The sequence below is a fragment of the Plectropomus leopardus genome, chromosome 22 (genome assembly GCF_008729295.1).
Source record: "Plectropomus leopardus isolate mb chromosome 22, YSFRI_Pleo_2.0, whole genome shotgun sequence".
NCBI lineage: Eukaryota > Metazoa > Chordata > Actinopteri > Perciformes > Serranidae > Plectropomus > Plectropomus leopardus.
Window position 1 is genome coordinate 22,533,224 of NC_056484.1, and position 24,601 is coordinate 22,557,824.

Below are 24,601 nucleotides of genomic sequence, written 5' to 3' on the forward strand. Positions count from 1 at the left end.
GCCGGCACATTTCAAATAGAAATTATGTTATTCACATGGCACACATAATGAATGGCTATGCCTATTCCCTGCAGCACTTGGTGCTGAGGAAACCAAATCCTTGAGGAAATCCTCTCCTCCGTTAGAAATGGAGGTGGATCCTGGCAGCTCAACTGTTCTGCTCCGCCTGTGTGTTTACAGCTGATGGAAACATGGAGCTTATCAGCATGTTACGTAAGATCAGGATTTACAGCCACAGTTTTAAAAGGGGAATGCCGGAGGGGCTGCTGGCCTCACAAATGTGCAGTTATTTAGCAGATTGACCTGCACATTTTTCATCCAGAGATACTCAATCACACCTGGACTCACTTCACAGGAAATCATCTACCTAAAATATGGCTGATTTAACACTTCAGAACATAAAGACTTGGAGAGAAAAGATGGGTAAGATGTGTTTGGCAGGGGAACCTACTAGACTGTTTACCTTTTGTAATGTATTAAATGATTGATAGTTATTCAGTCACATGCGTAGCTTGGAAATGCAGGAGCTAACAAAAGAAAACAAAGAGCTCTTAAATAATTTACTTTAAATACCAGCTTTTGACGACATGTTCACCTGGGCAGGATGTGAACCCTGCGAGTTCACCGTTTCTTGTGCACATCTTTAGAAATGTGCATTTGTAAGATATTTTAAAAGTTTCAAAAGTTTCAAAGAAATTACATGAAAAAGCAAAAAGCAAAAAAAGAAAACAAAAATAGAGAGCGAGAGAGAAAGAAAGAAATCTGTCCAGTTTTCTCAGGTTTTTAGAGGTTTAAATGCTCATGAAAGGTGTTGAAATGCAGCCCATAAAATTGATCTCGATTCAGTTGTTAAAAGGTTAAAACTGCAGCCACAGCATGCCGCTACATGCCGCTTACACATTGTTGCATCTTATACTGTCACATAAAATTGAAATTAAAATAATTTTTTTTTAAAATTAATTCTATTTATTTATTTGTATAATTCCTGATTCTTTGGGAGCTTCATTGCCAACAAAAAAAAAGAAAAAAAAAAAAAAATAAATAAAAAATCAGGACACCCTCTGAAACCTGGAGTGACACAACTTTTTTCACTACTTAAAGATGCCTTTCACAAGTGTTTAAACTTTTGATTTCATTCATTCCAATTTTTGTTTCAACGCATGACAAAAAGGCAATGAGTTACTTGGTCAGAAATGTTCCAAAGATTGCAAGAAATTAGTAGATTTTGAACATTATTTTTAAAGAGAAAATGCTAGGGAAAGAGGAAGAGAAAACTATATTTATAATTATCATAATTACACGGACTAAATTTATTTTTAAGCACTTTCCCCCCATTTTTTAAAAGAAATAATTTTCAGGTAATTTTCTTGTTTTGTTTTTTTTTTTTAAAAGTTCTTGCTAATTTTGGGGGGTCAATTATTCTTTTGTTGCTTATTGCCTTCTTCCCATTTATTTTGAAAGAAATCAAGCAAGTTTGCTTAGGTTTCAAAGGGTTGAAAGGAAATGTGGTTCTAATGGGCTGGATCTCTGGGCTGGATTTATGGATGGACGGATGGAAACGCCCCCCCTTCTCTCCTAGGTGTGTTGCCGCTGTCGAGGATCCGCCCCCCGGCCAGCGTGCAGCGGGTGACGCCAGGCAGCACACCAGCTCTGACCAAACAATTTCACTGATTAGCTCCTGTATGCATGAGATGTGAGAGATATTTCTGTACCGGACTCTAGTTTTGTTTCTACAGCGAACATGAATGATATCAAGATCGCCGTGCTGGGCAGTGAAGGAGTCGGGAAATCAGGTAGGAGAGCAGCTGTGCAGCAAGTTTCTAAACATCAGAGATCGACAACTTATCACTTCTGACTGAGCTCGCCTCTCTGTGTGTGTTTGTGTGTGTGTGTCTGTGTGTGTGTCTGCAGCTCTTATCGTGCGGTTCCTCACCAGGCGTTTCATCGGGGAGTACGCGTCCTCTTCAGGTAATTCACTTTTACACAGTGATTACATTTTGGAATCAGAAATATGTCCACCTTCCTCTGTACCAACAGACACCAGGACTGATTTAAACTTTGAAACCAAAAAAAGCAAAAATAAATACTTTCCATTGGCGTAGATTGATGGAGCATACCTGCCGTGAGTGGTTATTTCAGCCTGTTTTGACACCTCTGGCTGCAGCGCTCTCTCTCAATATTGGATCAGTGTCAAAAAATGTTTTTCTATGAGTCAGACAGACTAACATTAGAAATTAGGGTCCAGATTGAAAAATCCTTTAATTCCCCATTAATTAGGGCTTGTTATTTTATTTCAAAACTATTTTTTATTATTTGATCAGATAGTTAATGATGTAAATTGTATTTTTTTTGTTAAATCTATTTCATAAAATAAGAAAATATTTTTGTATGTAGAATTCTAAATATCTTTCAATGATGGTAAACTTAAGTTAGTGTAATATTCTGTATCCCTCCCTGTAACCTTTTTCTGTCTGCACACTCATATGTTCAGCATCATGCTCCTTTATATCCCTGTCCTGCAAAAATCACAATCATCTGGATATGTTTGTATGCCAGTTGGCTTGTTTTCTAGGTCCTGTACACTGGTTGACTCGCTCTGCTGTTTTCTACCCAAAACGTCTTATCTCTTCTGCTTGTAAACTCTCTTATGTTCTGTACTTTGCATGATGTTAACAGCTGCCAAGCTTTAAACTACAGGCACTGCAGCTTCTGTCAGCATGCACACAACTCAATACTGAAAGCGTGGGCTAAATATTTGATCCATTTAGTCGTATTTTGTAATATTGTCAGCCAAGATGTGTTGTGAGGAGTGGTGCTGTAATGATGATAACACTGTGCAGCCTCCTTGAAAAGCCGCCTGACCTGCAGGGAGAATGACTCACATTAGTCTCTGATAGCAGCTCAATAGGCTATTGTTTCCCCAAGAATAATCTAGTTTCATCTGAGCTTGTTTTCTTCCTTCCTTCAGGGAGTGTAGCTGAGATACTGTGCAAGGTGTGAAAGAAAAAAGGTGCAAATTTGTCTCAGTATTGGTGACAAATACGTCTTTGCTCATTTACAAATGAGTAGGATGATTTGTGAGTAATTTAAGGTGTTAAAAATGCATCATTCAATCCACAAACACATACCAAACCAATTTGGATAAATGTAAATTATTTTACAAATCACTTAATAGTATGTTGTCCAAAGTCACCACATCAACATAGTATAGTATGTTTTCCATAAATCATAAAAAAAATGTCATAGTATAGTATGTTGTCCAAAAATCATGGAAAAGGTCACAGAATAGTTTGTCATCCCAAAATCATGAAAAACGTCATGGAATAGTACGTCATCCAAAAATCATGAAAAGCGTCATAGTATAGTATGTCGTCCAAAAATTATGAAAAACAACATGTCAAAAAAGGGGTTGGAAACCACACGGTATACCATGCTGAGACACTTCATGGTATAGAATGTTGAAAAAAATTCCAAAACCATCATAATAAAGCATGTTCCAAAAACGACAGAAAACGGCATACTATAGTATGGCGAAAAATGCCAAAATATGACATGTCCAAAATACAGCTGCAAACCACATAGTATAACATGTCAAAGACAAGCATAGTATAGCATGTTGAAAAAACGGCTAAAAACGTCCTAATATATCATGTCCAAAAAATGGCAGAAAACATCATACTATAGTACGTCGAAAAAAATGTCAAAATGTGACATGTCCAAAAAACAGCTGAAAACCACATAGTATGGCATGTCTAGACATGTTATAGTATAGAATGTTGAAAAAAATGGCCAAAAACATATAGCATGTCAAAAAAGTGACAAAAACATTAAAGCATAGTATGTTGAAAAATGTCAAAATATGACGTGTCCAAAAAACAAAGCTAAAACCCCATACAATACCATGTGGAGACATGTCATAGTATAGGATGTTGAGAAAAGTGTCCAAAAACATCATAATATTGTATGTTGAAAAAACGAACTTGAAAATATATCACTATTTTACAAACTGTGTATATTTTCACCCTCATATCCACAAAAATCTTTCAGAAGTTGTACATACTGTATGTCCACATGTTGAAGTCCTTTGGTAAGACACTGAAACTCAAACTGCTCCCATTGGTCAGATCAGCACCATGGATGTATTATAGGGAAGTGTGTATGTATTATAAGGATGTGTGTGTGTTTTTGCCTGGTATGCGGAAGTCTCTCACCAGCTGCAGCTATCTTTGATGATTCCATTTTATTGTTCTGTACACAAAGAATCAACAGAAAAATGAGTCTCATCATGATTTATCGCTCCTTTTCTCCCTTTTACAGAGTGCATCTACAGAAAGCGGCTGTGTGTGGATGGGAAGCAGATGAATCTGGAGGTCTATGACCCGTGCTCTCAGGTGAGTTCACACAGAGATGGAGCAAGACCAACAAGATGTTGATCATCTTGTTCACAAAAAGAGATTTTGTATCTATTTAGATAGTCCAGTAACCACAGAAAGCATAAAAAAATTACCTCTGATCACACAGTTACCAAACATTGGTCTGGTTGAAGCCCTGCTCTATTTTGTGCAGTGAATGTACTAATTTATTAGGTAATATATTAAGAATATAACCTCAGAGGGATACATTCTACAGTCCTATTACATTACATTATCCTATGATATGTTGTAAATCATCTCATGGGAAATTGTCATCCATATATCATAAGACTGTCATAGTAGAGTATGTCATTCAAAAATGTCCAAAAAAAGACATAGTGTATAGTAGGTCATCCAAAAATCTTGAAAATGTCATAGTATGGTATGTCGTCAAAAATCATAAAAGAACGCTTTGTCTTCTAAAAAATAATAAAAAATGACATTGTATAGTATGTGATTCAAAAATGATAAAAAAAACATAGTATATGTCCTCCAAAAAATCATAAAAAACTTCAGTTTACTACGTCATCCAAAATCAGAGAAATTTTTACAGTGCAGTACGTCATATCTAATGATATGTTGTAAATCATCTCATGTGATGCTACATGGCCAATCAAACCCATGCATTCCAACAAGCATTGTGACAGTAGTTGTCATAAGTGAGGAACACACACACACACACACACACACACACACACACACACACACACACACACACAGGGTAGACACAAACACAGAGACACAACAGTCAGAGAAATAAGAGTCAGAGAAAAGTAATTTTACATGGTTCGCTTGTCACAGGTGAACGAAAAAAAATTAATAAACGTGTTCCGTTAAAAACATAACAAAACGCCTTCTGTCCACACAGCCCTTTAGCACTGCTACCCATACATGAACTAAAATAGCAGGTGGAGATGCCCACACAGCTTGTGCACCCAACACCTCCTGATCTGAGCTTGTTGTTGTGCTTGTGTGTTTAAAATAGAGCCCAATGATTGTGAAGAGAAAAAAAAGGCACTTTCATCCGTCTTAGTTTGCAGGGCCAGTCGAGCATGGGGCCGTCCTCTCAGCTGAACCACTGCCTCCAGCCTGAGTTTAGTCCTCCATTCATCTGAGTTAGAGCACAAAGACAGCATCAGCTCACCTCCACAAACATAAACTGCCTCTGCTGAAGGTCACACCTTGTTTTAGGTATTCTAGCTTTTCATTCACTTTGACTGCCTCAAGTCTTTTATGTATTTTGTAGTATTGTGTACCCACTAAGACAGTGACACCCAGCGTACTCCCCACAGGCCAGATCTGGCCCCCAATAAGGTGCTGGGTGGCGATTCACACAGGGAATTGTTTTTGTACTTTTAGTATATGTAAGAGTGCAAAAAAATGGCATCAAAACAGAGCTTGTGTATAAAAAAAGTGCCAGAGGTCCTAGCTAAGACCCTAATGTCTTAAAATCCTAGAAATGTCCCGAAATCCAAGAAAAGTTCTAAAATCGCAAAAATGTCCAGAAATCCTAGAACCATCCTAAAATCCTACAAATGTTTGAAAATTCTAGAAATGTCCTTAAATCCGAGCAATGTCCTAAAATCTTTGAAACCTTCCAAAATCGTTGAAAGAAATTACTTCAAATGACTCTGAATTACTTCAGATTTGTATGTGCAGCACTGAATGTCAAAAAAAATGTCATAGTGTAGTATGTCGCCAAAAAATCATACTATTATGGAATGTGGTTCAAAATTCATGAAAACCATCATAGTATAGTATGTCTTCCAAAAATAAAAACACACATCATACTGTGTTGTGAAAAAATTCATGGAAAAACCACAGTATATTATGTCATTCAAAAATGATGAAAAAAGTTATAGTATAGTATCTCCTCCAAGAAAAAAAACGACATAGTATAGTGATTCATTCAAAAATCATAAAAGACATCACAGTGTAGTATAGCTTCAAATAATCATAGATAACATCATACTATAGTATGTTGTTCAATAATCATAAAAAAATCATACTAAAGTTTGTGCTATAGTATAGTATGTTGCTCAGACCTTATAAAAAAGTCATAGTATAATATGTCCTCCAAAAATCATAAAAAAAACATCAAAGTATAAATTGTCATCCAAGTATCATAAAAACATCATAGTATACCACCTTGTCACAAAAATATGTTGACCAAAAATCATAAAATATGAAATAGTGCATTATATAGTCCAAAAATAATGAAAAATGACACAGTATAATATGCCTTCCCAAAAATCATAAAAATTCACACTCACAGCATACTATGTCGTCCAAAAAATCATGAAAAACGTCACAGAATAGCATGTCATCCAAAAATCATGAAAAACAACATTGTATAGTATGTCGTCCAAAAATAATGAAAAACATCAAGGTATAGTATATCGTCCAACAATCATGAAAAAAACGTCTGAAAACGCCATACTATAGTATGTCTAAAAATGTTAAAATATGACATCAAAAAAAATAGCTGAAAACCTCATAAGATAGCGTGTTGACACACATCATACAATAGAATGTTGAAAAAGTGGCCAAAAACATTATAATATAGCATGTTGAAAAAAACAAATGGTCAAAACCCGCATAGTATAGGAAGTCGAAAAGGGTCAAATTTTGAAATGTCCCAAAAATGACTGTAAATAACTTATTATAGCTTGTAGAGAATAGCATACAATTTTGAAAAAAGGCCAGAAAAGTCAAATTTAGCATGTCAAAAAAATGGCCTTTATTCCCACTTTGTATACTATAACGTGTCTCTACAAGCTATTCTTTGATGTTTTAAGCCATTTTTAGGAGGGGTCAAAAGTTGACTTTTTTCACCATGCTATACTATTGCCTTTCTGGCCATTTTTTGACATGCTAAATTATGATGTTTTTGGCCTTTTTTGGCCTGTATTCCCACTTTGTATATTATAATGCATCCCTACAAGCTATTCTATGTCATTTAAAGCCATTGTTAGGAGGGGTCAAAATGTGACTTTTTTCGACATACTATACTATTGCCTTGTCGGCCATTTTTTGACATGCTAAATTATGAGGTTTTTGGCCTTTTTTGACCTTTATTCCCACTTTGTATATTGTAATGCATCCCTACAAGCTAATATATGTCGCTTTAAGCCATTGTTAGGAGGGGTAAAAATTTGACTTTTTTCGACATACTATACTATTGCCTTTTTTGGGGGATTTTTTTGATATGCTAAATTATGAGGTTTTTGGCCTTTTTTGACCTTTATTTCCCACTTTGTATACTATAACGTGTCTCTACAAGGTATTCTATGTTGCTTTAAGCCATTTTTAGGAGGGGTCAAAAGTTGACTTTTTTCGCCATACTATACTATTGCCTTGTCGGCCATTTTTTTGACATGCTAAATTATGAGGTTTTTGGCCTTTTTTGACCTTTATTCCTACTTTGTATATTATAATGCATCCCTGCAAGCTATTATATGTCGTTTTAAGCCATTGATAGGAGGGGTAAAAATTTGACTTTTTTCGACATACTATACTATTGCCTTTGCGGCCAGTTTTTTTTTGACATAATAAATTACAAGGTTTTTGGCCTTTTTTGACCTTTATTCCAACTTTGTATACTATAACGCTTCACTACAAGCTCTTCTTTGTCGTTTTCAGCCATTTTTAGGAGGGGTCAAAAGTTGACTTTTTTCGACATACTATACTATTGCCTTCCTGGCCATTTTTTTGATATGCTAAATTATCAGGTTTTTGGCCTTTTTTGACCTTTATTCCCACTTTGTATATTGTAATGCATCCCTACAAGCTAATATATGTCGCTTTAAGCCATTGTTAGGAGGGGTAAAAATTTGACTTTTTTCGCCATACTATACTATTGCCTTTTTGGGGATTTTTTTGATATGCTAAATTATGAGGTGTTTGGCCTTTTTTGACCTTTATTCCCACTTTGTATACTATAACGTGTCTCTACAAGGTATTCTATGTTGCTTTAAGCCATTTTTAGGAGGGGTCAAAAGTTGACTTTTTTCGACATGCTATACTATTGCCTTGTCGGCCATTTTTTTGACATGCTAAATTATGAGGTTTTTGGCCTTTTTTGACCTTTATTCCCACTTTGTATACTATAACGCGTCTCTAAAAGTATTCTATGTCATTTAAAGCCATTTTTTAGAAGGATTCAAAATGTGACTTTTTTCGACATACTATACTATTGCCTTTTGGCCATTTTTTTGACATGCTAAATTATAAGGGTTTTTGGCCTTTTTTGACCTTTATTCCCACTTTGTATACTATGACGCTTCACGACAAGCTCTTCTTTGTCGTTTTAAGCCATTGTTAGGAGGGGTCGAAATGTGACTTTTTTCGACATACTATACTATTGCCTTGTCGGCCATTTTTTACATGCTAGATTATGAGGTGTTTGGCCTTTTTTGACCTTTATTCCCACTTTGTATACTATACGCTTCACGACAAGCTCTTCTTTGTCGTTTTCAGCCATTTTTAGGAGGGGTCAAAAGTTGACTTTTTTCGACATACTATACTATTGCCTTCCTGGCCATTTTTTTGATATGCTAAATTATCAGGTTTTTGGCCTTTTTTGACTTTATTCCCACTTTGTATATTGTAATGCATCCCTACAAGCTAATATATGTCGCTTTAAGCCATTGTTAGGAGGGGTAAAAATTTGACTTTTTTCGCCATACTATACTATTGCCTTTTTGGGGATTTTTTTGATATGCTAAATTATGAGGTTTTTGGCCTTTTTTGACCTTATTCCCACTTTGTATACTATAACGTGTCTCTACAAGGTATTCTATGTTGCTTTAAGCCATTTTTAGGAGGGGTCAAAAGTTGACTTTTTTCGACATGCTATACTATTGCCTTGTCGGCCATTTTTTGACATGCTAAATTATGAGGTTTTTGGCCTTTTTTGACCTTTATTCCCACTTTGTATACTATAACGCGTCTCTAAAAGGTATTCTATGTCATTTAAAGCCATTTTTTAGAAGGATTCAAAATGTGACTTTTTTCGACATACTATACTATTGCCTTCCTGGCCATTTTTTTGACATGCTAAATTATAAGGTTTTTGGCCTTTTTTGACCTTTATTCCCACTTTGTATACTATGACGCTTCACGACAAGCTCTTCTTTGTCGTTTTAAGCCATTTTTAGGAGGGGTCGAAATGTGACTTTTTTCGACATACTATACTATTGCCTTGTTGGCCATTTTTTTTGACATGCTAAATTATGAGGTTTTTGGCCTTTTTTGACCTTTATTCCCACTTTGTATACCATATGACGTGTCTCTACCAAGCTCTTCTTTGTCGTTTTAAAACCATTTTTAGGAGGGGTCAAAATGTGACTTTTTTCGACATACTATACTATTGCCGTTTTGGGGATTTTTTGACATGCTAAATTATCAGGTTTTTGGCCTTTTTGACCTTTATTCCCACTTTGTATACTATAACGTGTCTCTACAAGGTATTCTATGTCATTTAAAGCCATTTTTAGGAAGGGTCAAAATGTGATTTTTTTCACCATACTATACTATTATCTTGTCGGCCATTTTTTTGACATGCTAAATTATGAGGTTTTTGGCCTTTTTTGACCTTTATTCCCACTTTGTATACTATAACGCGTATCTACAAGGTGTTCCATGTCTTTTTAAGCCATTTTTAGGAGGGGTCAAAATGTGACTTTTTTCGCCATACTATACTATTGCCTTTTTGGGGATTTTTTTTGACATGCTAAATTATGAGGTTTTTGGCCTTTTTTGACCTTTATTCTCACTTTGTATACTATAACGTGTCTCTACAAGGTGTTCGATGTCTTTTTAAGCCATTTTTAGGAGGGGTCAGAATGTGACTTTTTTCACCATACTATACTATTGCCTTGTCGGCCATTTTTTTGACATGCTAAATTATGAGGTTTTTGGCCTTTTTTGACCTTTATTCTTACTTTCTATACTATAACACGTCTCTACAAGCTCTTCTATAACGTTTTTACGCCATTTTTAGGAGGGGTCAAAAGTTGACTTTTTTCGACATACTATACTATTGCCTTGTTGGCCATTTTTTGACATGCTAAATTATGAGGTTTTTGGCCTTTTTTGACCTTTATTCCCACTTTGTATACCATAACGTGTCTCTACCAGCTCTTCTTTGTCGTTTTAAAACCATTTTTAGGAGGGGTCAAAATGTGACTTTTTTCGCCATACTATACTATTGCTGTTTTGGGGATTTTTTGACATGCTAAATTATCAGGTTTTTGGCCTTTTTGGCCTTTATTCCCACTTTGTATACTATAACGTGTCTCGACAAGGTATTCTATGTCATTTAAAGCCATTTTTAGGAAGGGTCAAAATGTGATTTTTTTTCACCATACTATACTATTATCTTGTGGGCCATTTTTTTGACATGCTAAATTATGAGGTTTTTGGCCTTTTTTGACCTTTATTCCCACTTTGTATACTATAACGTGTCTCTACAAGGTATTCTATGTCGCTTTAAGTGATTTTTAGGAGGGGTCAAAAGTTGACTTTTTTCGCCATACTATACTATACTATTGCCTTTTTGGGGATTTGTTTGATATGCTAAATTATGAGGTTTTTGGCCTTTTTTGACCTTTATTCCCACTTTGTATATTGTAATGCATCCCTACAAGCTAATGTATGTCGCTTTAAGCCATTGTTAGGAGGGGTAAAAATTTGACTTTTTTCAACATGCTATACTATTGCCTTGTCGGCCATTTTTTTGACATAATAAATTACAAGGTTTTTGGCCTTTTTTGACCTTTAATCCCACTTTGTATACTATAACGCGTCTCTAAAAGGTATTCTATGTCGCTTTAAGTGATTTTAGGAGGGGTCAAAAGTTGACTTTTTTCGACATACTATACTATTGCCTTTTTGGGGATTTTTTTTGATATGCTAAATTATGAGGTTTTTGGCCTTTTTTGACCTTTATTCCCACTTTGTATACTATAAACGTGTCTCTACAAGGTATTCTATGTTGCTTTAAGCCATTTTTAGGAGGGGTCAAAAGTTGACTTTTTTCGACATGCTATACTTGCCTTGTCGGCCATTTTTTTGACATGCTAAATTATGAGGTTTTTGGCCTTTTTTGACCTTTATTCCCACTTTGTATACTATAACGCTTCACTACAAGCTCTTCTTTGTCGTTTTAAGCCATTTTTAGGAGGGGTCAAAAGTTGACTTTTTTCGCCATACTATACTATTGCCTTTTTGGGGACTTTTTTGATATGCTTAATTATGAGGTTTTTGGCCTTTTTTGACCTTTATTCCCACTTTGTATATTATAATGCATCCCTGCAAGCTATTATATGTCGCTTTAAGCCATTGATAGGAGGGGTAAAAATTTGACTTTTTTCGACATACTATACTATTGCCTTTTTGGGGATTTTTTTGATATGCTAAATTATGAGGTGTTTGGCCTTTTTTGACCTTTATTCCCACTTTGTATACTATAACGTGTCTCTACAAGGTATTCTATGTTGCTTTAAGCCATTTTTAGGAGGGGTCAAAAGTTGACTTTTTTCGACATGCTATACTATTGCCTTGTCGGCCATTTTTTTGACATGCTAAATTATGAGGTTTTTGGCCTTTTTTGACCTTTATTCCCACTTTGTATACTATAACGCGTCTCTAAAAGCTATTCTATGTCGCTTTAAGTCATTTTTAGGGGGTCAAAATTTGACTTTTTTCGCCATACTATACTATTGCCTTTTTGGGGATTTTTTTGATATGCTAAATTATGAGGTTTTTTGGCCTTTTTTGACCTTTATTCCCACTTTGTATACTATAACGTGTCTCTACAAGGTATTCTATGTTGCTTTAGCCATTTTTTTAGGAGGGGTCAAAAGTTGACTTTTTTCGACATGCTATACTATTGCCTTGTCGGCCATTTTTTTGACATGCTAAATTATGAGGTTTTTGGCCTTTTTTGACCTTTATTCCCACTTTGTATACTATATAACGCGTCTCTCTAAAAGGTATTCTATGTCATTTAAAGCCATTTTTAAGAAGGATTCAAAATGTGACTTTTTTCGACATACTATACTATTGCCTTCCTGGCCATTTTTTTGACATGCTAAATTATAAGGTTTTTGGCCTTTTTTGACCTTTATTCCCACTTTGTATACTATGACGCTTCACGACAAGCTCTTCTTTGTCGTTTTTTTTCGCCAAGCCATTTTAGGAGGGGTCAAATGTGACTTTTTTCGACATACTATACTATTGCCTTGTCGGCCATTTTTTTACATGCTAGATTATGAGGTTTTTGGCCTTTTTTGACCTTTATTCCCACTTTGCATACTATGACGCTTCACAGACAAGCTCTTCTTTGTCGTTTTAAGCCATTTTTATGAGGGGGGTCAAAATGTGACTTTTTTCGACATACTATACTATTGCCTTGTCGGCCATTTTTTTTACATGCTAGATTATGAGGTGTTTGGCCTTTTTTGACCTTTATTCCCACTTTGTATACTATAACGCTTCACGACAAGCTCTTCTTTGTCGTTTTAAGCCATTTTTATGAGGGGTCAAAAGTTGACTTTTTTCGACATACTATACTATTGCCTTTTTGGGGATTTTTTTGATATGCTAAATTATGAGGTTTTTGCCCCTTTTTGACCTTTATTCCCACTTTGTATACTATAAACGTCGTCTCTACAAGCTTCTTCTATGTCGTTTTAAGCCATTTTAGGAGGGGTCAGAATGTGACTTTTTTCGACATACTATACTATTGCCTTGTCTGCCATTTTTTTGACATGCTAAATTATGAGGTTTTTGGCCTTTTTTGACCTTTATTCTTACTTTCTATACTATAACACGTCTCTACAAGCTCTTCTATAACGTTTTACGCCATTTTTAGGAGGGGTCAAAAGTTGACTTTTTTCGACATACTATACTATTGCCTTGTTGGCCATTTTTTGACATGCTAAATTATGAGGTTTTTGGCCTTTTTTGACCTTTATTCCCACTTTGTATACCATAACGTGTCTCTACCAGCTCTTCTTTGTCGTTTTAAACCATTTTTAGGAGGGGTCAAAATGTGACTTTTTTCGACATACTATACTATTGCCGTTTTGGGGATTTTTTGACATGCTAAATTATCAGGTTTTTGGCCTTTTTGGCCTTTATTCCCACTTTGTATACTATAACGTGTCTCGACAAGGTATTCTATGTCATTTAAAGCCATTTTTAGGAAGGGTCAAAATGTGATTTTTTTCACCATACTATACTATTATCTTGTCGGCCATTTTTTTGACATGCTAAATTATGAGGTTTTTGGCCTTTTTTGACCTTTATTCCCACTTTGTATACTATAACGCATATCTACAAGGTGTTCCATGTCTTTTTAAGCCATTTTTAGGAGGGGTCAAAATGTGACTTTTTTCGCCATACTATACTATTGCCTTTTTGGGGATTTGTTTGACATGCTAAATTATGAGGTTTTTGGCCTTTTTTGACCTTTATTCTCACTTTGTATACTATAACGTGTCTCTACAAGGTGTTCGATGTCTTTTTAAGCCATTTTTAGGAGGGGTCAGAATGTGACTTTTTTCGACATACTATACTATTGCCTTGTCGGCCATTTTTTTTGACATGCTAAATTATGAAGTTTTTGGCCTTTTTTGACCTTTATTCTTACTTTCTATACTATAACACGTCTCTACAAGCTCTTCTATGTCGTTTTACGCCATTTTTTAGAGGGGGTCAAAAAGTTGACTTTTTTCGACATACTATACTATTGCCTTGTTGGCCATTTTTTTGACATGCTAAATTATGAGGTTTTTGGCCTTTTTTGACCTTTATTCCCACTTTGTATACCATAACGTGTCTCTACCAGCTCTTCTTTGTCGTTTTAAACCATTTTTAGGAGGGGTCAAAATGTGACTTTTTTCGCCATACTATACTATTGCTGTTTTGGGGATTTTTTGACATGCTAAATTATCAGGTTTTTGGCCTTTTTGGCCTTTATTCCCACTTTGTATACTATAACGTGTCTCGACAAGGTATTCTATGTCATTTAAAGCCATTTTTAGGAAGGGTCAAAATGTGATTTTTTTCACCATACTATACTATTATCTTGTGGGCCATTTTTTTGACATGCTAAATTATGAGGTTTTTGGCCTTTTTTGACCTTTATTCCCACTTTGTATACTATAACGTGTCTCTACAAGGTATTCTATGTCGCTTTAAGTGATTTTTAGGAGGGGTCAAAAGTTGACTTTTTTCGCCATACTATACTATTGCCTTTTTGGGGATTTTTTTTGATATGCTAAATTATGAGGTTTTTGGCCTTTTTTGACCTTTATTCCCACTTTGTATATTGTAATGCATCCCTACAAGCTAATGTATGTCGCTTTAAGCCATTGTTAGGAGGGGTAAAAATTTGACTTTTTTCAACATGCTATACTATTGCCTTGTCGGCCATTTTTTTTGACATAATAAATTACAAGGTTTTTGGCCTTTTTTGACCTTTATTCCCACTTTGTATACTATAACGCGTCTCTAAAAGGTATTCTATGTCGCTTTAAGTGATTTTTAGGAGGGGTCAAAAGTTGACTTTTTTCGACATACTATACTATTGCCTTTTTGGGGATTTTTTTGATATGCTAAATTATGAGGTTTTTGGCCTTTTTTGACCTTTATTCCCACTTTGTATACTATAACGTGTCTCTACAAGGTATTCTATGTTGCTTTAAGCCATTTTTAGGAGGGGTCAAAAGTTGACTTTTTTCGCCATACTATACTATTGCCTTTTTGGGGATTTTTTTGATATGCTAAATTATGAGGTTTTTGGCCTTTTTTGACCTTTATTCCCACTTTGTATACTATAACGCGTCTCTAAAAGGTATTCTATGTCATTTAAAGCCATTTTTAGGAAGGGTCAAAATGTGACTTTTTTCGCCATACTATACTATTGCCTTTTTGGGGATTTTTTTGATATGCTAAATTATGAGGTGTTTGGCCTTTTTTGACCTTTATTCCCACTTTGTATACTATAACGTGTCTCTACAAGGTATTCTATGTTGCTTTAAGCCATTTTTAGGAGGGGTCAAAAGTTGACTTTTTTCGACATGCTATACTCTTGCCTTGTCGGCCATTTTTTGACATGCTAAATTATGAGGTTTTTGGCCTTTTTTGACCTTTATTCCCACTTTGTATACTATAACGCTTCACTACAAGCTCTTCTTTGTCGTTTTAAGCCATTTTTAGGAGGGGTCAAAAAAGTTGACTTTTTTCGACATACTATACTATTGCCTTGTCTGACATTTTTTTGACATGTTAAATTTTAAGGTTTTTGGCCTTTTTTGACCTTTATTCCCACTTTGTATATTATAATGCATCCCTGCAAGCTATTATATGTCGCTTTAAGCCATTGATAGGAGGGGTAAAAATTTGACTTTTTTCGACATACTATACTATTGCCTTTGCGGCTAGTTTTTTTTTGACATGCTAAATTATGAGGTTTTTGGCCTTTTTTGACCTTTATTCCCACTTTGTATACTATAACGCTTCACTACAAGCTCTTCTTTGTCGTTTTAAGCCATTTTTAGGAGGGGTCAAAATGTGACTTTTTTCGACATACTATACTATTGCCTTGTCGGCCATTTTTTGACATGCTAAATTATGAGGTTTTTGGCCTTTTTTGACCATTACTCCTACTTTCTATATTATAACGCATCTCTACAAGCTATTCTATGACGTTTTACGCCATTTTTAGTAGGGGTCAAAAGTTGACTTTTTTCGCCATACTATACTATTGCCTTTTTGGGGATTTTTTTTGACATGCTAAATTATCAGGTTTTTGGCCTTTTTGGCCTTTATTCTCACTTTTTTAAACTATAACACGTCTCTAAAAGCTATTCTATGTCGCTTTAAGTCATTGATAGGAGGGGTAAAAATTTGACTTTTTTCGACATACTATACTATTGCCTTGTCTGCCATTTTTTTTGACATGCTAAATTATGAGGTTTTTGGCCTTTTTTTTTTACCTTTATTCCCACTTTGTATACTATAACGCTTCACTACAAGCTCTTCTTTGTCGTTTTCAGCCATTTTTAGGAGGGGTCAAAAGTTGACTTTTTTCGCCATACTATACTATTGCCTTTTTCTGGATCTTTTTGATATGCTAAATTATGAGGTTTTTGGCCTTTTTTGACCTTTATTCCCACTTTGTATAATATAACGCGTCTCTAAAAGGTTTTCTATGTCATTTAAAGCCATTTTTAGGAAGGGTCAAAATGTGACTTTTTTTGACATACTATACTATTGCCTTGTCGGCCATTTTTTGATATGCTAAATTATGAGGTTTTTGGCCTTTTTTGACCTTTATTCCCACTTTCTATACTATAACACGTCTCTACAAGCTATTCTATAACGTTTTACGCCATTTTTGGGAGCGGTCAAAAGTTGAGTTTTTTCGACATACTGTACTATTGCCTTCCCGGCCATTTTTTTGATATGCTAAATTATGAGGTTTTTGGCCTTTTTTGACCTTTATTCCCACTTTGTATACCATAACGTATCTCTAAAAGGTATTCCATGTTGCTTTAAGCCATTTTTAGGGGGGGTCAAAATTTGACTTTTTTCGCCATACTATACTATTGCCTTTTTGGGGATTTGTTTGATATGCTAAATTATGAGGTTTTTTGGCCTTTTTTGACCTTTATTCCCACTTTGTGTACTATGACGTGTCTCTCTACAAGGTATTCTTTGTTGCTTTAAGCCATTTTTAGCGGGGGGTCAAAAGTTGACTTTTTTTCGACATACTATACTATTGCCTTCCTGGCCATTTTTTTGATATGCAAAATTATAAGGTTTTTGGCCTTTTTTGACCTTTATTCCCACTTTGTATACTATAACGCGTCTCTAAGAGGTATTCTATGTCATTTAAAGCCATTTTTAGGAAGGGTTCTAAATGTGACTTTTTTCGACATACTATACTATTGCCTTGTCTGCCATTTTTTTGACATGCTAAATTATGAGGTTTTTGGCCTTTTTTTGACCTTTATTCCCACTTTGTATACTATAACGCTTCACTACAAGCTCTTCTTTGTCGTTTTCAGCCATTTTTAGGAGGGGTCAAAAGTTGACTTTTTTCGCCATACTATACTATTGCCTTTTTGGGGATCTTTTTGATATGCTAAATTATGAGGTTTTTGGCCTTTTTTGACCTTTATTCCCACTTTGTATACTATAACGCGTCTCTAAAAGGTATTCTATGTCATTTAAAGCCATTTTTAGGAAGGGTCAAAATGTGACTTTTTTTGACATACTATACTATTGCCTTGTCGGCCATTTTTTGATATGCTAAATTATGAGGTTTTTGGCCTTTTTTGACCTTTATTCCTACTTTCTATGCTATAACACGTCTCTACAAGCTATTCTATAACGTTTTACGCCATTTTTGGGAGCGGTCAAAAGTTGAGTTTTTTCGACATACTGTACTATTGCCTTCCCGGCCATTTTTTTGATATGCTGAATTATAAGGTTTTTGGCCTTTTTTGACCTTTATTCCCACTTTGTATACTATAACATGTCTCTAAAAGGTATTCTATGTCATTGAAAGCCATTTTTAGGAGGGGTCAAAATGTGACTTTTTTCACCATACTATACTATTGCCTTGTCTGCCATGTTTTTGACATGCTAAATTATGAGGTTTTTGGCCTTTTTTGACCTTTATTCCCACTTTGTATACCATAACGTATCTCTAAAAGGTATTCCATGTTGCTTTAAGCCATTTTTAGGGGGGTCAAAATTTGACTTTTTTCGCCATACTATACTATTGCCTTTTTGGGGATTTGTTTGATATGCTAAATTATGAGGTTTTTGGCCTTTTTTGACCTTTATTCCCACTTTGTATACTATAACGCGTCTCTAAAGAGGTATTCTATGTCATTTAAAGCCATTTTTAGGAAGGATTCTAAATGTGACTTTTTTCGACATACTATACTATTGCCTTCCTGGCCATTTTTTTAATATGCTAAATTATAAGGTTTTTGGCCTTTTTTGACCTTTATTCCCACTTTGTATATTATAATGCATCCCTACAAGCTATTCTATGTCGGTTTAAGTCATTTTTAGGAGCAGTCAAAATTTGACTTTTCTCGACATGCTATACTATTGCCTTCCTGGCCATTTTTTTGACATGCTAAATTATGAGGTTTTTGGCCTTTTTTGACCTTTATTCCCACTTTGTATACTATAACGTGTCTCTACAAGGTGTTCTATGTCTTTTTAAGCCATTTTTAGGAGGGGTCAGAATGTGACTTTTTTTTCGACATACTATACTATTGCCTTGTCGGCCATTTTTTGACATGTTAAATTATGAGGTTTTTGGCCTTTTTTGACCTTTAATCCCACTTTGTATACTACTATAACGCGTCTCTAAAAGGTATTCTATGTCGCTTTAAGTGATTTTTAGGAGGGGTCAAAATGTGACTTTTTTCGACATACTATACTATTGCCTTGTCGGCCATTTTTTTGATATGCTAAATTATGAGGTTTTTGGCCTTTTTTGACCTTTATTCTTACTTTCTATACTATAACACGTCTCTACAAGCTCTTCTATAACGTTTTTACGCCATTTTTAGGAGGGGTCAAAAGTTGACTTTTTTCGACATACTATACTATTGCCTTGTCGGCCATTTTTTGACATGCTAAATTATGAAGTTTTTGGCCTTTTTTGACCTTTATTCCCACTTTGTATACCATAACATGTCTCTACAAGCTCTTCTTTGTCGTTTTTAAACCATTTTTAGGAGGGGTCAAAATGTGACTTTTTTCGCCATACTATACTATTGCCGTTTTGGGGATTTTTTTGACATGCTAAATTATCAGGTTTTTGGCCTTTTTGGCCTTTATTCCCACTTTGTATACTATAACGTGCCTCGACAAGGTATTCTATGTCATTTAAAGCCATTTTTAGGAAAGGTCAAAATGTGATTTTTTTCACCATACTATACTATTGCCTTGTCGGCCATTTTTTTGACATGCTAAATTATGAGGTTTTTGGCCTTTTTTTGACCTTTATTCCCACTTTGTATACTATAACGCGTCTCTAAAAGGTATTCTATGTCATTTAAAGCCATTTTTAGGAAGGGTCAAAATGTGACTAAAAAATGCTGTAAAACGTTATAGTATGTCGAAAGATCTCAAAATATGACATGTCCAAAAAACAGCTGCAAACCACATAAAAAAGCATGTTGTGACACATGATAGTAGAGAATGTTGAAAAAACTTAAGTATTTTTAAAAAAATCAAAATATGACATGTCCAAAAAACAGCTGAAAACATAAAATAGCATGTCAACTCACGTCATAGTATAGAATGTTGAGAAAATGGCCAAAAACATCATTAATTTAGCATGTCAAAAAAAATGACCGAAAACATCATACTATAGCATTGCGAAAAATGTCCAAACATGACATGTCAAAAACACAGCTTGATACCAGATAAAATAACATGTCAAGACACATCGCAGAATAGAATGTTGAAAAAGCATCCAAAAACATCATAATATACCATGTATAAAAAATTACCGAAAACATACAAGTAGTATGTCGGAAAGTGTCAAAATAAGAAATGTCCAAAGAACATCTGAAAGCCACATTGTATAGAATGTCGGAAAAAAAGTCCAAAAATGGGTCAAATGTCAAAATATGAAATGTCCAAAAAAACAGCTGAAAACCACATAGTATAGCATGTCAAGATACGTCATAGTATAGAATGTCGGAATAACATCCCAAAACATAATAAAGCATGTCGAAAATATTACGAAGCACATAGTATAGCATGTCGAGACACGTCATACTATAGAATATAGTATGTGGTCAAAAAGTCATAGCATGTCTTTCAAAAATCATCAAAACCATTTTTGTATAGTGTGTCTACCAAAAATCCTGAAAAATGTCATAGTATAGTATGTTGTACAAAAATCTTTAATAATATATAATAATAATTAATAATAATAATTAATAATAATTAATAATTATAATTATTAATAATACATTGGATTTATATAGCGCCTTTCTTGAACTCAAGGTTGTTTTGACGTAATAGCGTCGTACAAAATCATCAAAAACAACACAGTATCATATGTATGAATGAAAATTTATTTCAGACGTATAAAATAAAATAAACAAAAACCTCAAATCAGTTCCAACAAATAAGCAGAATACAGTGAAAAGCTACTTACTACCACACACACACCCACACCCACACACACACACACACACACACACACACACACACACACATATACATATATTATAACATATTTATATTTTATACAAATACACACACACATGCATCTTTGAAAACAGCCCATGAGATGAGCCCATCCTCATCCCTGTATCTTGTAAAAATCATCTCTTTGCACCTCTTTTTGAACTGCAATTTGTGGCGCATTTTTGAACAAAGCTTTAAAGACTTGTGAAAAAGCATTGAAAGAAGTAAAGTGATGGTGCTCCAGGATTCAAAAGGTTAATGATGTGTTTTCAGGGACAGACAGTGAGCCAGACTGGCTTTCACATCAACTTTTGAACTGCACTGTATTGGAACTGGTTGATTTTACATAGTTATTTTAACATTTCTGTTTTACATGATGTCAATTTTTCTGCTTATTTTTTCAGGCCTGTGAGGGTAAGACTTCTGTAAACGAACAGATCCACTGGGCTGATGGATTCATTGTGGTCTACGACATCAGTGACCGCTCCCCTTCCTCACTGCCAAAGCCATAGTGCACCTGATCAGAGAGCTCCAGCTGGGCTCTGCCAAAAGGTACCGGCTGAGTGCAACAATGAGGGGAACTGTGTGCATGGCTTTCATGCACACAGTTCCCCTGTCTATGCCTGCTGCTTATTTCCTTTGCCATGGTACTCGCCCTTCATACCAACATTTAGCAACTGTACATCAGCTGAGTGTGATGGCCTGTGAATTCAAATGTTAACTTCAAGCATTGCTCTATGAATGTGTTTAGAATTATAGTACAACTTATAGCTGACTTGAAGTTATTTCAATCATTTCAAAAATATAAAATCAATCCAGTGTCCTCTAAAACGTCTAAATTGAATAAAAATGAAGCAAAATCAGCCCAACTGCAGTGGAAATATGCAGATTTCTGGTATTGAAATGTGAAAAATATCAGAATTGGATTCAGCATCCTCAAAATTAACCCCAATACCACCCAGATAATGTCCAAATTGGCCAAGCTGTTGCCGAAATATTATCAATATATGTGACTATACAAATTTATGCAAATTATAAAAATTGCCCAGCATATGCAAGTTAGCATTGGTGTTTCATAATGTTTGGGACCTGCATTTTATATTTATAACATAAAACTTTGGGGTCACTCAATATTTCCAAGGTGTCTTTGCTGGCAATTAGACTATTTAAGGACGTATCTCAGATTTTAGGACATTTCTATGATTTTGGGACATTTAAATTTTAACACGTTTCTTGGATTTTAGCATGTTTCTCTGATTTTAAGACAATTCAAGGATTTTAGGACTTTTCTAGGATTTTAGGGCATTTGTCTGATTTTAAGGACGTTCTAGGATTTAGGACGTTCCTAGAATTGAAGCATGTTTCTATGATTTTACCTTATTGTGAATTAAAAAAGGGTTGGGGGGGGGGGCAGATTTGGCCCGTGGGCCTTAAGTAAAGTATCAGCAATGTAAAAAGAACCAGTGAAAGCCACAACATTTCCTGAAGTAAGAGTGGTTCAGTGATTGTGTGATCTTTCCTGCAGGAGCGCAGATTCACTCATCTTCCTGGTGGGCAACAAACAGGACCTGTGCCACATGAGGGAGGTGCGGCGTGAGGAGGGTCAGTGTCTGGCTGCTGAGTCTCACTGCCAGTTCTATGAACTGTCGGCGGCTGAGCATCACCAGGAGGTGGCGCTCATATTCTTCAAGATGGTGCAAAGCGCTAGCCTGGGCAGCAAGGCCAAGGATCGAAGGAGACGCCCCAGCGGCTCCAAGTCCATGGCCAAACTCATCAACAACGTCTTCGGCAAGAGGAGGAAATCAGTGTGAAGGACAGCTGTCGGTCGAGACTGGACCAGAGGACTGAACGCATCCTGTGGCTTGACTTCCTGTCTGGCTGTTGCTGTCAGTTGAGCTGATGTCTGTAGAAAGAGAGGCGTTAGTGTGTGAGTGTAATATAACAGTAGCACAGAGCATGTACCGTCTGAGCCTGCTGTCTGCTTACTTCAATTCATGCATTTGCTCTCAAATTTACAAATAAATGAAACTAAATGCCCCGTAAACTCATTTAGATCACATCCTCGGCCATATCAGGTAGATATTTAAGATGTTTGTGAGTTGAGAGCAGCAGTCAGACAACAAATGATACCTCAGATCAGCAGTCAGTGAAAAGTAAAGACTCTGAGATGTGAGCAACAAAAAACAGATGGCAACATGTAAAAGATTCAGCTCAGAAATAACATATGATAGTTACTGTGTCACAGAAATAACAAAGCAACACACACCTGCTCACTCTGTCTGGAAGTGAGAAATAAACATTTAAAGAGAATTTGGCTCTGTACATTTCCTAAAAGATAATGTGTTTAAAAACTGTAAATGATATTAAAAGGTTGCATCATGACAGGACATGCTTTTTGCGTTTCTCTGTGGGAAGGGAGTGTAAGAACAGGTGATTGTGTTCATGGAAAAGTGCAAAATAAGGTGACTAGCTTTGGGAAGGGGCGTGTAAAAAGTGAGAGGGCTTGGAGGTTAGGGGGCTGTCTACTCACCCGGGTTTCCCGCTCATTTTCAGCGGCGTCTCATCGTCAAATTCAGTCAGAATTGGAGAACTGTCATCTGGGAGGAGCTGCTGGACAGGTGGGCTCTGTTCCTTCAGTTTGGCTTTAGCCTGCTAACAAACAGACATCATTAAAAACCAAACTGCTTGGCCATGAACGTGAAGTCATAAACTTCTGACATCTTCCAACATCTACCATTTGACAGTATTTCAAAGTTCCACATGTAGTATGTGTATGTAGTAGATGTTTTGATTACATTTGGCATATTCTTCACCAAAAAACGTTTTGCATTGCGTTACTCGCACGTATTCAGCCGCTGGAGTATTTTTGGAGCAGTTTGCAACATGGGAATATTCACACTTAACAGCTGTGGCTTTGCTTTAGTTAGCTGGGAAAGTTGCAGCTGAAAGTTAACATGGTTTGTAGTGAAATACAACAGAAAGCTAGATGGACACACAGTGTCTCCGTGCCTGGGGACACAGTGAACCAAGACTGTTATTTATCAGACTGTCACGGCAGCACATTACACGCTCTCCACTGTTTACTTTCCACGATAAAAGACCCAACTTACTACTCAGAGAACTTTGCTGAGAAGCAAATAGCCCACACAAGAGACACTGAGCCCCTCAGGTTCTTATTTGTCTCGTCTCTGTACAGTCTAGATGCTCAGTGAAGTTTAGTGTTTCCACAGACAGCAACATGGTTTATCCTCCATTTCTGGATCACAGTATCATCAGGAATATCTCAACTAGATCTTAACCACGATAGGTGATCGCAACACAGTGTCACACGAAATTCTTGCTCAAGTTGAAAAATTTCAGGTTGTGTGATTGAGGTGAAACACGTTTTCGCCTCCAAACACATCCATCGTGCCACCGGCCGTGAATTTGAATCTATGCGCGTCTTTGCATTGACTTTGTATGAAACGCACGCATCACGCTCAGAGTGAACACTGTAGGAAAAGGTGACTGGCTTTGGGAAGGGGCGTGTAAGGTGTGAGAGGGCTTGGAGGTTATGGGACTGCCTTCTCACCTGGGTTTCCCGCTTTTTTCCAGCCGCGACTCGTCAAATTCAGTCACAGTTGGAGAACCCTCATCCGGGAGGAGCTGCTGGACAGGTGGGCTCTGTTCCTTCAGTTTGGCTTTAGCCTGCTAACAAACAGACAAGAGGACAACATTAAATATGTAACCAAGGTACACGTATCCAGACATGAGATAAATTAAAATGAAAGCTTTAAGCAGCAATGAATGAGCTCTCACAACTGGTGCTTATTGGATCGAGCAGCATGTGTCCTATTCCACAATTCACCACTGACCGTCAGATCCAGGTTTGCCTCCACGGGGTTTGTAGTCCTCCGGTCGTTCAGCTCTTTGAGACAAAGTTGCTGCTTTGACATGAACATGAC

General features: G+C 36.0%; 1 protein-coding gene across 1 annotated transcript; it reads left to right on the forward strand.

The window, feature by feature from the left end:
- The first annotated feature begins 1,632 nt into the window (after positions 1-1,632).
- rergla (RERG/RAS-like a) lies at positions 1,633-23,027 on the forward strand. The gene is given in 6 exon segments (XM_042511664.1): positions 1,633-1,793; positions 1,912-1,968; positions 4,318-4,391; positions 21,062-21,143; positions 21,146-21,209; positions 22,183-23,027. Coding segments are annotated over 6 exon segments (615 nt in total). The 5' UTR covers positions 1,633-1,741; the 3' UTR covers positions 22,469-23,027.
- The last annotated feature ends 1,574 nt before the right edge of the window (positions 23,028-24,601 follow it).